At 62.9% G+C, this 15,231-nt stretch overlaps 1 protein-coding gene across 1 annotated transcript; it reads right to left on the reverse strand.

The window, feature by feature from the left end:
- Positions 1-4,093: 4,093 nt before the first annotated feature.
- On the reverse strand, positions 4,094-14,990 carry LOC128949763 (protein Wiz-like; the record flags this gene model as incomplete). Its single annotated transcript, XM_054294621.1, is given in 7 exon segments — positions 4,094-4,839; positions 5,803-5,807; positions 6,718-7,315; positions 8,986-10,400; positions 10,402-11,146; positions 11,190-11,290; positions 14,930-14,990. Coding segments are annotated over 7 exon segments (3,671 nt in total), but the record flags the coding sequence as incomplete, so codon positions are not given.
- Positions 14,991-15,231: the final 241 nt, after the last annotated feature.

The following is a 15,231-nucleotide window of genomic DNA, read 5'->3' on the forward strand; positions in this document are numbered from 1 at the left end:
AGATCCCTGAGGGAAGGGGACACAGAAGGTGACAGATCCCAGCAGGGGACAGCACAGGGGTGGGGACAGATCCTAAAGGGGAGGGGACAGCATGGTGGCATCAGGGACGGGACAGGGGTGGTGCCATCTCCCTTAGGGAAGGGACACAGAAGGTGACAGCAGGGAGGGGACAGGGGTGGTGGCACCTCCCAGAAGGGAGGGGACACTGAGAGGTGACAAATCCCTGCAGGGGACAGCACAGGGATGGGGACAGGTCCCAGCACGGGGTGGGAAGGACAGGTGACAGATCCTGAAGGGAAGGGGACACAGAAGGTGACAAATCCCAGCAGGGAGCAGGACAGGGACAGTGACAGGTCCCAGCAGGGAGGGGACACTGAGAGGTGACAGGTCCCTGAGGGGAGGGGACACAGAAAGTGACAGGTCCTAAAAGGGAGGGGACAGCATGGTGGCATCAGGGACGGGACAGGGGTGGTGGCATCTCCTTTAGGGAAGGGACACAGAAGGTGACAGGTCCCCAAGGGGACAGGACAGGGACAGTGACAGGTCCCTGAGGGGAGGGGACAGGGTGGTGGCATCTCCCAGCAGGGAGGGGGACACAGAGAGGTGACACGTCCCCAAGGGGAGGGGACAGAGATGGTGACAAATCCCAGCAGGGAGCAGGACAGGGACAATGACAGGTCCCAGCAGGGAGGGGACACTGAGAGGTGACAGGTCCCTGAGGGGAGGGGACACAGAAAGTGACAGGTCCCTGAGGGGAGGGGACAGGGGTGGTGGCATCTCCATGCAGGGAGGGACGCAGAAGGTGACAAATCCCTGCAGGGGACACAGAGATGGTGACAGGTCCCTAAGGGGAGGGGACAGGGGAGGTGACAGGTCCTAAAGGGGAGGGGACAGGGGAGGTGACAGGTCCCTGCACAGGTGGGACAGGAACGATGACAGGTCCTGAAGGGGAGGGGACAGTGAGAGGTGACAGGTCCTAAAGGGGAGGGGACAGTGACAGTGAGAGGTGACAGTGACAGTGACAGGTCCCTGCAGGGGGCGGGACAGGGTGAGGGAGGCCAGGTCCCTGCAGGGAGGGGACAGAGTTGGGGACACCCCAGGGACAGCGCTGGGGACACTCCAGGGACAGGGCTGGGGACATCCCAGGGACAGGGCTGGGGACACCCCGGGGACAGGGCTGGGGGACACCCCAGTGACAGCGCTGGGGACACCCCGGGGACAGGGCTGGGGGACACCGCAGTGACAGCACTGGGGACATCCCAGTGACAGCGCTGGGGACACCCCAGGGACAGGGCTGGGGGACATCCCAGTGACAGCGCTGGGGACACCCCAGGGACAGGGCTGGGGACACCCCAGGGACAGGGCTGGGGACACCGCAGTGACAGCACTGGGGACATCCCAGTGACAGCGCTGGGGACACTCCAGGGACAGCGCTGGGGACATCCCAGTGACAGCGCTGGGGGACACCCCGGGGACAGGGCTGGGGACACCCCAGGGACAGGGCTGGGGACACCGCAGTGACAGCACTGGGGACATCCCAGGGACAGCGCTGGGGACACCCCAGGGACAGCGCTGGGGACATCCCAGTGACAGCGCTGGGGACACCCCAGGGACAGGGCTGGGGACATCCCAGTGGACAGCGCTGGGGACACCCCAGGGACAGCGCTGGGGACACCGCAGTGACAGCACTGGGGACACCCCAGGGACAGCGCTGGGGACATCCCAGTGACAGCGCTGGGGACACCCCAGGGGACAGCGCTGGGGACACCGCAGTGACAGCACTGGGGACACCCCAGTGACAGGGCTGGGGACATCCCAGGGACAGCGCTGGGGACACCCCAGTGACAGCGCTGGGGACACCCCTGGGACAGCGCTGGGGACACCCCGGGGACAGGGCTGGGGACACCCCGGGGACAGCGCTGGGGACACCCCGGGGAGCTGCTTGGTGGCAGGGCTGGGGACACCCTGGGGACATCCCAGAACTCCTGGTGGCAGGGCTGGGGACACCCCAGGGCTCTCAGGGACACCCCAGGGCTCCTGGTGACTTCCTGGGAGCCCCAGGCTGGGGGACACCCCGGGAGCTGCTCCTGGGGACACCCCGGGGCTCTCAGTGACACCTGTGGGGACATCCCAGGGACCAGCCTGGGGGACACCCCGGGGCTCTCAGTGACACCTGTGGGGACACCACAGGGACCAGCCTGGGGACACCCCGGGGCTCTCAGTGACACCTGTGGGGACACCACAGGGACCAGCCTGGGGACACCCCGGGGCTCTCAGTGACACCTGTGGGGACACCACAGGGACCAGCCTGGGGACACCCCGGGGCTCTCAGTGACACCTGTGGGGACACCCCGGGGACCAGCCTGGGGACACCCCGGGGCTCTCAGTGACACCTGTGGGGACACCACAGGGACCAGCCTGGGGACACCCCGGGGCTCTCAGTGACACCTGTGGGGACACCCCAGGGGACCAGCCTGGGGACACCCCGGGGCTCTCAGTGACACCTGTGGGGACACCCCGGGGACCAGCCTGGGGACACCCCGGGGCTCTCAGTGACAGGGCTGGGGACATCCCAGAGAGCACCCTGGGGACATCCTGGGGTTGCTGGTGAAAGAGCTGGGGACACCCTGGGGGACCGGCCTGGGGACACCCCAGGAGCTGCTTGTGGGGACAGGGCTGGGGACACCCTGGGGACAGGGCTGGGGACACCCTGGGGGATATCTCAGTGACAGCGCTGGGGACACCCTGGGGACAGCGCTGGGGACACCCTGGGGGATAGCTCAGTGACAGGGCTGGGGACACCCTGGGGGACAGGGCTGGGGGACACCCTGGGGGATATCTCAGTGACAGCGCTGGGGACACCCTGGGGACAGGGCTGGGGACACCCCGGGGACCGGCCTGGGGACACCCTGGGAGTCCCTCAGTGACAGCGCTGGGGGACATCCCGGGGCTCCCAGTGACCAGCCTGGGGACACCCTGGGGGATATCTCAGTGACCAGCCTGGGGACATCCTGAGGCTCTCGGTGACAGGGCTGGGGGACATCCCTGAGCCCCTTGGTGACAGGGCTGGGGGACACCCCAGGGACCAGCTTGGGGACATCCCGGTGACAGGGCTGGTGAGACCCTGGGAGCTGCTCCCGGTGACAGCACTGGGGACACCCTGGGAGCTCTGGGTGACAGGGCTGGGGACACCCTGGGAGCTCCTGGTGACAGGGCTGGGGACACCCTGGGAGCTGCTCCCGGTGACAGGGCTGGGGACACCCTGGGAGCTCCTGGTGACAGGGCTGGGGACACCCTGGGAGCTCTGAGCTGGGGACACCCTGGGAGCTATTTGGTGACAGGGCTGAGGACATCCCGGGACTCTCAGTGACAGTGCTGGGGACACCCCGGGAGCACCGGGCTGGGGACATCCCAGAGCTCCTGGGGACAGGGCTGGGGACAGCCCAGTGACAGAGCTGGGGACATCCTGGGGCTCTCAGGGACATTCAAGAGCTCCCAGTGGCTCTCAGTGACAGCGCTGGGGACATCCCGGGAGCTGCTTGGTGACACAGCTGGGGACATCCAGGGAACCAGCCTGGGGACACCCCGGGACTCTCGATGACAGGGCTGGGGACACCCTGAGGACCAGAGTGGGGACATTCCGGAAGGTGCTTGGTGACAGGGCTGGGGACATCCCAGAGCTCCTGGGGGCAGGGCTGGGGACACCCCGGGGCTGCTGGTGACAGGGCTGGGCACACCCTGGAAGGTGCTTGGTGACAGGGCTGGGGGGACACCCCGGGGCACTCGGTGACATCCCGGGGCTCCCAGTTACCGGGCTGGGGACACCCCGGGGCTCTCGGGGACATCCCGGGGCTCCCAGTTACCGGGCTGGGGACACCCCGGGGCTCTCGGGGACATCCCGGGGCTCTCAGTGACAGGGCTGGGGACACCCTGGAAGGTGCTTGGTGACAGGGCTGGGGGGACACCCCGGGGCACTCGGTGACAGGGCTGCGGCTGGGGACACCCCGGGGCTCTCGGGGACATGCCGGGGCTCCCAGTTACCGGGCTGGGGACACCCCGGGGCTCTCGGGGACATGCCGGGGCTCCCAGTTACCGGGCTGGGGGACACCCCGGGGCTCGGCCTGGCCGCACCGGGTCCCTCCCCGCCTCCCCCGGGCCGGGAGCCCCGATCCGACCCGAACCGAACCGGGCTGTCCGAACCGAACCGGGCCCTCCCCGGCACGGAGGCCCCACCAGCCCCGGGCGGCGCCGGTTGGGGCCGGCTCGGTTCGGAGCCCCCGGCGGCGCCGGGCCCGTTCCGTGAGCGCATCCCGGGGGTCCCGCGGGGACAAAGCGGGGCCGGGGCCGGGACAAAGGAGGGCGGCGGCTGCTCGGCCGCGGCCTCCCGGAGCCCCGCGGGGCTCTCCCGCCGCCCTCCCGCGGAGCCCCGGCCCGGCCGAACCGCGCCCGGCGCGGGGCGGATCCGTGAGGGGACCCCGGGGGAGCCGTGAGGGGATCGGGGGGCGGGTGGGGGCGGGTGAGGGGGGGGGGGGCGCGGGCGGGCCCGGTCTCGGCGGGGCGGGGGAAAGGGGCGCTCACCCGGCTCGGGCGCGGCCGGGGGCTCGGGGTCGCCGTCCCCGCCGCGGTCGCGGTCGCGGGGCCGCGGAGCCGCCGCCGCTTTGGTGACTTTGGGCGGCGGGGAGGCGGCGGCCGAGGCCGAGGTGGAGGCCGCCATCTTGGGCACGGCGCACGCGGGGCGCCCGCCAGGCCGCGCGGCCGAGCGCCGAGAGCGCCGAGAGAGAGAGCGAGCGAGCGGCCCGAGAGAGGCCAGGGGAGAGCAGCCGAGCGCCGAGCGGGGAGCTTGCGGTGGGGGGGAATTGGGGAATTTTTGGGGGGGAAATTTGGGAATTCTGAGGCGAAATTGTGGGATTTGTGGGAAAAAGGGGGAATTTGGGGAATTCTGGGGGGAAAATGGGGGGATTTGGGTGGAAATTTGGGGATTTAGGGGGGAATTTGGGGGGAAATTGGGGATTTTTGGGGGGAAATTTGGGGGGAAAAAGGGGGAAATTTGGGAATTCTGAGGGGAAATTGTGGGATTTGTGGGAAAAAGGGGGAATTTTGGGAATTCTGGGGGGAAAATGGGGGGATTTGGGTGGAAATTTGGGGATTTAGGGGGGAATTTGGGGGGAAATTGGGGATTTTTTGGGGGGAAATTTGGGGGATTTGGAGGGAATTTTTGGGGGAAAACTGTGGAATTTGGAGGGAAAGGGGAAATCTGGGGGATTTTCAGGGGAATTTGGGTTTGGGAATTGGAAATATCCTGGATATTGTGGATTTGGGGATTCAAATATCCAAAATTTTGTGGGTTTGGAACTAAAATATCCTGGATTTCGAACAGCAAATCCCCAAAATCCCAAACCATGGATGCAGAGGGGCTCCTCCTTCAACCCCCCAATCCCCAATTCATCCCAAAACCCCGAAATTTATCCCAAAAATCTCCAAAATGTGACACCAAAAACTCATCCCAAATCCCAAACTCAAAATCGATCCCAAAACTGCCAAATTTATCCCAAAAATCTCCAAAATCCAACTCCAACAACTCATCCCAAAACCCAAACCCCAAATCAAAACCCAAACTCCAAATTCATCCCAAAAGTGGCAACCTAAACCCAAAATCCATCACAAAACACCCAAAACCACCAAATTTATCGCAAAAAAATCTCCAAAAATTTATCCCAAAACCCAAACCCAAAATCCAAACTCCAAATTCATTCTAAAAACCCCAAAATCCCAAATTTTCTCCCCATTTTTGGGGTCTCTCACCATCCCTGTAGGGCTGCAGGGCCTCGTCCCCCCAGGGCAGCGGGAACGGCGCCGGTTCCGGCAGATCCCAAAAATCCCAACCCTAAATGGACCCCAAAAACCCCAAAATCCCCAAAACCACCCCAAGCTCCATCTTGGGTCGATTCTGCAGAGTTCCCGACCCTTTTCCAACAAAAATCCCTAAAATCTAATGTCAAAAACTCATCTGAAAACCCGAACCCCAAATGGATCCCAAAACCACCAAATTTATCCCAAAAAATTCTTAAAATCCATCACTAAAAACTCATCTCAAAACCCAAACCCCAAATCAAAACCCAAACTCCAAATTCATCCCAAAATTGGCAACCTAAACCCAAAATCCATCACAAAACACCCAAAACCACCAAATTTATCCCAAAAAATCCCTAAAATCCGACTCCAAAATCTCATCCCAAAACCCAAACCCCAAATCGATCCTAAAACCCCCAAACCCACCCCAAATTCCCAATTTTTTTTGCCATTTTTGGGGTCTCTCACCATCCCTGTAGGGCTGCAGGGCCTCGTCCCCCCAGGGCAGCGGGAACGGCGCCGGTTCCGGCAGATCCCAAAAATCCCAACCCCAAATGGACCCCAAAACCATCAAATTCATTTCAAAAAAATTCCCAAAATGTGATGCTAAAAACGCATCCCAAAATCCAAACCCAAAACTGATCCCAAAACCACCCAAAACCACCAAATTTATCCCAAAAATTCCCAGAATCCAAAGCCCTGAGGACACCAAGCTTCTCCATCTCCCCAACTCTAAATCAATCCCGAAACCCCCCAAAACCACCAAATTTATCCCAAAAATCCCCAAAATCCGACCCCAAAATCTCATCCCAGAACCCAAACCCCAAAACGATCCCAAACCCACCCCAAATTCCCAATTTTTTTTGCCATTTTTGGGGTCTCTCACCATCCCTGTAGGGCTGCAGGGCCTCGTCCCCCCAGGGCAGCGGGAACGGCGCCGGTTCCGGCAGGTCCCGGTGGAGATCCCGGTGGAGATCCTGGTGGAAATCCCGATGGAGATCCTGATGGAAATCATGGTGGAGATCCTGGTGGAGATCATGGTGAAGATCTTGGTGGAGATCTCGCTGGAGATCCTGGTGGACACCGTGGTGGAGATCACGGTGGAGATCTCGCTGGAGATCGTGGTGGACACCGTGGTGGAGATCCCGGTGGAGATCTCGCTGGAGATCCCGGTGGAGATCGCCGTGATGGTGCAGGTCCCGCTGGAGGTCCTGGTGCGGGTCCCGGTGCAGGAGGTCCCGTCCCGGCGAGGGCCCCGCGGCGCGCAGCAGCGCCGGGTGCTCGGGGGCCGTGGCCAGCAGCTCCTTGAGGATGTGGATGGGCGACACCGTCAGCTCCCAGTTGGTGATGCCGAAGTCGCGCAGGTGGGCGCGGGCGTGGCTCGACAGCCCCGCCCTCGTGTCGAAGCCGGCGCCGCAGAACTCGCAGCGCATCAGGCTGAACGTGCCCGGGTCGAAGTTGGCCACTGCAAGGGAGGAGAGGTGGGATCAGGGCCACCAGGAACCACCAGGAACAAAAAAATCCTCAGAAAAACACCTGGAACCCAAAAAACCCAAGAAGGAACCCAAAAAAACCCCACCCAAAACCACCAAAAAACCCCCAAAAATACCCCCAAAATTCACCCCGTCAGGCTGAACGTGCCCGGGTCAAAGTTGGCCACTGCAGAGAGGAGAGGTGGGATCAGGGCCACCAGGAATACAAAAATACCCAAAAAACCCCAAAAACTACCCCCCAAAATTCACCCCGTCAGGCTGAACGTGCCCGGGTCAAAGTTGGCCACTGCAAGGGAGGAGAGGTGGGATCAGGGCCACCAGGAATACAAAAATCCCCAAAAACCCCACCCAGAAACACCAAAAAACCACCAAGATTCCCAAAAAACCTCCAGTGCATCAGGCTGAACGTGCCCGGGTCAAAGTTGGCCACTGCAGAGAGGAGGAGAGGTGGGATCAGGGCCACCAAAAACCACCAGGAACACAAAAAAAACAAAAAAACCACCAGAAACCCAAAAAACCCCACCCAAAACCACCAAAAAACCCCAAAAATACCCCCAAAATTCACCCCGTCAGGCTGAACGTGCCCGGGTCGAAGTTGGCCACTGCAAAGAGGAGGAGAGGTGGGATCAGGGCCACCAAAAACCATCAGGAACCCAAAAAACCCAAAAAAACCCACCAGGAACCCTAAAAACCCCACCCAGAAACACCAAAAAACCACCAAAATTCAGCCCATCAGGCTGAACATGCCCGGGTCAAAGTTGGCCACTGCAGAGAGGAGGAATGGTCATGGGTGGGGTGAGGGCCACCAAAAACCACCAGGAACACAAAAATGCAAAAAAAGTCCATCAGGAACCCAAAAAACCCCACCCAGAAACACCAAAAACAACCCCAAAAATACCCCCAAAATTCACCCCGTCAGGCTGAACGTGCCCGGGTCAAAGTTGGCCACTGCAGAGAGGAAAAGTGGTCATGGGTGGGATCAGGGCCACCAAAAACCACCAGGAACACAAAAATCCCAAAAAAACCACCAGAAACCCAAAAAACCCCTCCCAAAACCACCAAAAAAACCCCAAAAAACCCCAAGATCAGCGCATCAGGCTGAACGTGCCCGGGTCGAAGTTGGCCACTGCAACGGAGGAGGAGAGGTGGGATCAGGGCCACCAAAAACCCCACCCAGAAACACCAAAAAAACCCCAAAATCCACCTCAGGTCAGATGTCCAGGTGGGTTTGTGGCCACCAAAACCTCTGGTCAGGTGTCCAGGTGGGTTTGTGACCACTAGGACCACCAAGACCTCTGGTCAGGTGTCCAGGATGGTTTGTGGCCATCAGGACCACTAAAACCTCAGGTCAGATGTCCAGGTGGGTTTGTGGCCACCAAAACCTCAGGTCAGATGTCCACTGGGTTTGTGACCACTAGGACCATCAAGACTCATGGTCAGATGTCCAAGTGGGTTGGTAGCCATGAAGACCACCAAGACTCATGGTCAGACGTCCAGGTGGGTTTGTAGCCACCACGACCACCAACACCTCCGGCCTTTTGGCCCCCCAAGCCCCAGATCCCACCCTGCAGGTCCCCAAGGCTGGACGGGAGCAGAAGACCTCCCGGTTGGCACCTCCTAGCAGCAGGAATTTGGTACAAACTACCTTTCTTCTTCTTCTTCTGGAAGGAGAACTTCTGCTCGATGGCCTTGACCTCCTCGGCGGAGATGAAGTGCCGCACGTTGTAGCTGACGCCGACGCGGTTGAGGTGGCCGCGCACGTGGTTGGCCAGGCCGATGCCGTTGTGGAAGCGGTCGGGGCAGTAGGGACATTTCCTCTCCTCGTTCTTCAGCATGGTGGCCTCCGAGCCCAGCAGCTCCTCCAGCTCCAGGGGACCCTCCAGAGGGGCGTCCAGCAGCAGAACGTCCAAGGAGAGAGGAGGTTCCTCCAGCAGGAACTCTCCTCGTGGTGCTGCTGCTGGTGGTGGTGGTGGTGGTGGTGGGAGAAGCTTCTTCTTGAGGGGCTTCCCCCGCGGCCTCTTGGCCGCCCTGGGGTGGGCGCTCATCTCCTCCAGGAGCACCACGGGCACCGTCGTCCTCAGCTGCCGCCGCTGCTCCTCCGAGGCCACCGCGGGGTCCGTGGCCCTCAGGGTGGCCCTGAAGGTTCTCTTGAGCTCCAGCGCGGCCTGAGGGACGGTGACGGTGGCGGCGGTGGCCTGGCTGTCCCCCAGCTCCATGTCCTCCACGGCCCACCCGTGCCGCAGCTCCTGGTGGCCGCGGGCGCCGTCCCCGTCGCCCTGCGGGTGTTGGGCGGCCGCTCTCTTCCGCAGGGGCTGCAGCGCCGAGTGCGAGAAGCTTCTGGACGGCGAGAACCCGGCCGAGGCCGAGCTTTGGTGGGAGAACGGCGCCGCCTTCCTGGCGTGGTGGAACCCGTGCGGCTCCTTCTTGGCGGCCCCTTGGTCGCTCTTGTCCGACCCGGGCTGACCGAAGGCGGCCGGGGCGGGCTCGTAGACGGAAGAAGCTCCCGGCAGGAGGAATCCCCTCTCGGTTCTGCCGAAGCCCTCGGCGTCGGCGAAGCGGCCGGGCCGGGCGGGGCTGTAGGAACCGCGGGAGGTGCCGGGCCGCTCGGGGTCCTCCTCGAAGCTCTCGTGCCGCCAGGACGAGTGCGAGTGGGCGTACCTCAGGTGCTCCTTGAGGACGTGCTCGGTGGGCGCCGGGAAGCCGCACAGCACGCAGGCGCTCGGCGCTTTGCCGGTCGGCGCCGCCGCCGCCGAGGGCAGCTCCTCGCTCGGGAAGGGTTTGCAGAGCCCGTCCCCGAAGACGCCGGAGCTCCTCGAGGCGCTCTCCTTCCTCTCCTTGACGTGCATCTTGGCGTGCTGCACGAAGGTCTTGGACGAGTTGGTGCCGAAGACGCACTTGGGGCACTGCAGCCGCGCCTCGCGCCCCTCGTCCGGGAACTCGTTCAGCTTCCGGATCTCCTCGATGATCTTCTCGCGGGACTCCTGGTGGCGCCGGCGGTGCCGCTCCAGCGCCGCGGCCTCGGCGAAGGCCCAGCCGCACTCGCCGCAGCACAAGCGGCGGGCTGGGCGCGGCGTCGGCGCCGCTGCGGCTGTGCTGCAGCGTGTGCTCCAGCAGGTGCTCCTTGCGGCGGAAGTAGATGCTGCACTCGATGCAGGTGAACACGCTCGGCGCGCTCCCCTCCCGCTCGGGCTCCTCGTCCTTGGGGGGCTCCTCCAGCAGCACCCCGCACACGTACGGCCGCGCCTCCGGCGGCGGCAGCCGCTCCACCGAGTCCTCGGCGTTCACCGTCCACGACTGCTTGGCCACCACCACGTCCGGCTCGGGCGGCGTCCACCTCGGCCGCGGGCTCCGGCTCCGATCTCCCGCGGCCGCTCTCCGAGGGTTTGGCTTTGGCTCTGCGCGACGCCGGCGCCGATTCGCGGCCCGAGGGCCGAGCCGGGCGCGGCCGGTGCCGGCCGCGGGGTCCTGGAAGGACGGGCTGGGGCTCCTGGAGATCCACTCCGGCTGCTGCACGCCGCCGAGCCCTTCCGGGTGCTTTGGTTCCTTCTGGGGGTGCTTCTCATCCGGGGACGGTGCCGGCTTGGTCCGGTGGCCGTCCGGGGGCTCGTCCCAGTCCGGTGGCCCGGCCCGGTGGCCGCTGTCCGGTTGCCCGACCTGGTGGCCGTCCGGTGGCTCGGCCCAGTGGCCGTCGTCCGGCGGCTCGGCCCAGTGACCGTCCCGGTGGTTCGGCCCAGTCCGGCGGCTCCGGCCGGTGACCGTCCGGAGGCTCGGTCCAGTCCGGAGTCTCGGGCCGGTGGCCGGCGCTGCCCGGCGAGCGGCCGGGGCCGGGCCGTGGCTCTAAAGTGCTTTGGTCGGTGCCGTGGGCCGGGCGCGTCCCCCAGGACACGGCCAGGGGCAGCGGGCGGAACAGAGCCCGCGGGAACGGCGGCTGGTCCTCGGGAACGGGGCTGCAAGGGAATTTTGGGGTGAAAAACGGGATTTTGGGGATCACCGAGGTTTGCTGGGGGTGGGGTTGAAGGGTTTGTGTGGGATTCCCAAAAATTTGGGATGGACACAAATCCATCCCTTCCCAACCTCCCAGAAATTTGGGATGGACACAAATCCATCCCTTCCCACCATGCCATGGCTGGAAGAGACCTCAGGAATTCCGAGTACTTCTCAGGCACCGGGCTGGAAGGGAATTTTGGGGTGAAAAACGGGGGTTTGGGGAAAATATTGAGGTTTGCTGGAAGTGGGGTTGAAGGATTTGGGGGGAATTCCCAAAAATTTGGCACAGAAACAAATCCCACCCTCCCATGGCTGGAAGAACCTTTGGGAATTCCAGGTGTTCCTCATTTGTGGGGCTGGAAGGGAATTTTGGGGTGAAAAACGGGGGTTTGGGGAAATACCGAGGTTTGCTGGGAGTGGGGTTGAAGGATTTGGGGGGAATTCCCAAAAGTTTGGCATGGACACAAACCCCAAATGCCACGTCTGGAAAAGCCATGGAATACCCTTGGGAACTCCAGGTGTTCCCCATCTGTGGGGCTGGAAGGGAATTTTGGGGTGAAAAACGGGGGTTTGGGAAAAGACAAGCAGGATGTCCCCAGGGGAGCTGGGATGGATCCAAGGGGAACTGGGATGGATCCAGGGGAACTGGGATGGATCCAGGGGAGCTGGGATGGATCCAGGGGAACTGGGATGGATCCAAAGGGAGCTGGGATGGATCCAAGGGGAACTGGGATGGATCCCAAAGGGAACTGGGATGGATCCAGGGGAGCTGGGATGGATCCAAGGGGAGCTGGGATGGATCCAAAGGGAACTGGGATGGATCCAAGGGGAACTGGGATGGATCCAAAGGGAGCTGGGATGGATCCAAGGGGAACTGGGATGGATCCAGGGGAACTGGGATGGATCCAGGGGAACTGGGATGGATCCAGGGGGAACTGGGATGGATCCAAAGGGAACTGGGATGGATCCAGGGGAACTGGGATGGATCCAAGGGAACTGGGATGGATCCAAAGGGAACTGGGATGGATCCAAGGGAACTGGGATGGATCCAAGGGGAACTGGGATGGATCCAAAGGGAACTGGGATGGATCCAGGGGAGCTGGGATGGATCCAGGGGAACTGGGATGGATCCAGGGGAGCTGGGATGGATCCAAGGGGAACTGGGATGGATCCAAGGGAACTGGGATGGATCCAAGGGGAACTGGGATGGATCCAAAGGGAACTGGGATGGATCCAGGGGAGCTGGGATGGATCCAGGGGAACTGGGATGGATCCAGGGGGAGCTGGGATGGATCCAAAGGGAACTGGGATGGATCCAGGGGAACTGGGATGGATCCAAAGGGAACTGGGATGGATCCAAGGGGAACTGGGATGGATCCAGGGGAACTGGGATGGATCCAAGGGGAGCTGGGATGGATCCAAGGGAACTGGGATGGATCCAGGGGAACTGGGATGGATCCAAAGGGAACTGGGATGGATCCAGGGGAACTGGGACGGTTACAAAGGGAGCTGGGATGGATCCAAGGGGAGCTGGGATGGATCCAAGGGGAACTGGGATGGATCCAGGGGGAACTGGGATGGATCCAAAGGGAACTGGATGGATCCAGGGGAACTGGGATGGATCCAGGGGGAACTGGGATGGATCCAAGGGGAGCTGGGATGGATCCAGGGGGAGCTGGGATGGATCCAAGGGGAGCTGGGATGGATCCAGGGGAGCTGGGATGGATCCAAGGGGAACTGGGATGGATCCAGGGGGAACTGGGATGGATCCAGGGGAACTGGGATGGATCCAAAGGGAACTGGGATGGATCCAAGGGAACTGGGATGGATCCAAGGGGAACTGGGATGGATCCAGGGGAACTGGGATGGATCCAAGGGGAGCTGGGATGGATCCAAAGGGAACTGGGATGGATCCAGGGGGAACTGGGATGGATCCAAAGGGAACTGGGATGGATCCAAGGGGAGCTGGGATGGATCCAAGGGGAACTGGGATGGATCCAGGGGAACTGGGATGGATCCAAGGGGAGCTGGGATGGATCCAAGGGGAGCTGGGATGGATCCAAAGGGAACTGGGATGGATCCAGGGGAACTGGGATGGATCCAAGGGGAACTGGGACGGTTACAAAGGGAACTGGGATGGCCTGGTGGGAACTGGGATGGATCCAGGGGTAACTGGGATCACTCCAGGATGAACTGGGATGGCTCCAGAATGAACTGGGATGGCCTGGTGGGGACCGGGATCACTCCAGGGGGAGCTGGGATGGCTCCAAAGGGAACTGGAATGGATCCCAGGTGAACTGGGATGACTGCAGGGGGAACTGGGATGACCTGGGGGGAACTGGGATGGCCTGGGGAGACTGGGATGGCTGCAAAGGCAACTGGGATGGCTCCAGGATGAACTGGGATGGATCCAGGGTGAACTGGGATGGATCCAGGGTGAACTGGGATGGATCCAGGGGAGCTGGGATGGCTCCAGGGGAACTGGGATGGCCTGGGGGGAACTGGGATGGATCCAAGGGCAACTGGGATCACTCCAGGGGGAACTGGGATGACTCCAGTAGGGACTGGAATCACTCCAGGATGAACTGGGATCACTCCAGGATGAACTGGGATCACTCCAGGATGAACTGGGATAGCCTGGGGAGACTGGGATGGCTCCAAAGGCAACTGGGATGGCTCCAGGATGAACTGGGATGGAACCAGGGGAGACTGGGATGACTGCAGGGTGAACTGGAATGGCCTGGGGGGAACTGGGATGGCTCCAGAGGGGAACTGGGATGGCCTGGGAGGGACTGGAATGGCTCCAAAGGAAACTGGGATGGCCTGGGGAGAACTGGGATGGATCCAAAGGGAACTGGGATGGCCTGGGAGGGACTGGAATCACTCCAGGGTGAACTGGAATGGCCTGGGTGGGACTGGGATGGCTCCAGGGTGCCCTGGCACGGCCTGGGTGGGACTGGGATGGCTCCAGGGTGCCCTGGCACGGCCTGGGTGGGACTGGGATGGCTCCCAGGGTGCCCTGGCACGGCCTGGGTGGGACTGGGATGGCTCCAGGGTGCCCTGGCACGGCCTGGGTGGGACTGGGATGGCTCCAGGGTGCCCTGGCACGGCCTGGGTGGGACTGGGATGGCTCCAGGGTGCCCTGGCACGGCCTGGGTGGGACTGGGATGGCTCCAGGGTGCCCTGGCACGGCCTGGGTGGGACTGGGATGGCTCCAGGGTGCCCTGGCACGGCCTGGGAGGGACTGGGATGGCTCCAGGGTGCCCTGGCACGGCCTGGGTGGGACTGGGATGGCTCCAGGGTGCCCTGGCACGGCCTGGGTGGGACTGGGATGGCTCCAGGGTGCCCTGGCACGGCCTGGGTGGGACTGGGATGGCTCCAGGGTGCCCTGGCACGGCCTGGGTGGGACTGGGATGGCTCCAGGGTGCCCTGGCACGGCCTGGGTGGGACTGGGATGGCTCCAGGGTGCCCTGGCACGGCCTGGGTGGGACTGGGATGGCTCCAGGGTGCCCTGGCACGGCCTGGGTGGGACTGGGATGGCTCCAGGGTGCCCTGGCACGGCCTGTTAGCCCGTGGCCGCTCCGTCCCTGGGAACTCACCCGAGCTGTGTCCGGTGAGCGGCGGCCGGGACGGCTCCGGAGAGGGCGGGGTCGGGCTCATCTGGAAAACACGGAGGGGAACGGGGTCAGGAGAGCCAGGGGGGAAATCCCGGGAAAACCTCGGCCCTGGGGTGGCCGGGAGGGAATTCCCGGGAAAACCTCGGCCCTGGGGTGGCCGGCAGGGAAATCCTGGGAAAACCTCGGCTCTGAGGTGGCCGGGAGGGAATTCCTGGGAAAACCTCGGGCCCTGAGGGAAATCCCGGGAAAACCTCGGCCCTGGGGTGGCCGGGAGGGAAATCCCG

Source organism: Melozone crissalis, unplaced genomic scaffold (genome assembly GCF_028551555.1).
Source record: "Melozone crissalis strain CALT ecotype California unplaced genomic scaffold, PUWL_Pcris_2 ptg000284l_1, whole genome shotgun sequence".
NCBI classification, from domain to species: Eukaryota; Metazoa; Chordata; class Aves; order Passeriformes; family Passerellidae; genus Melozone; species Melozone crissalis.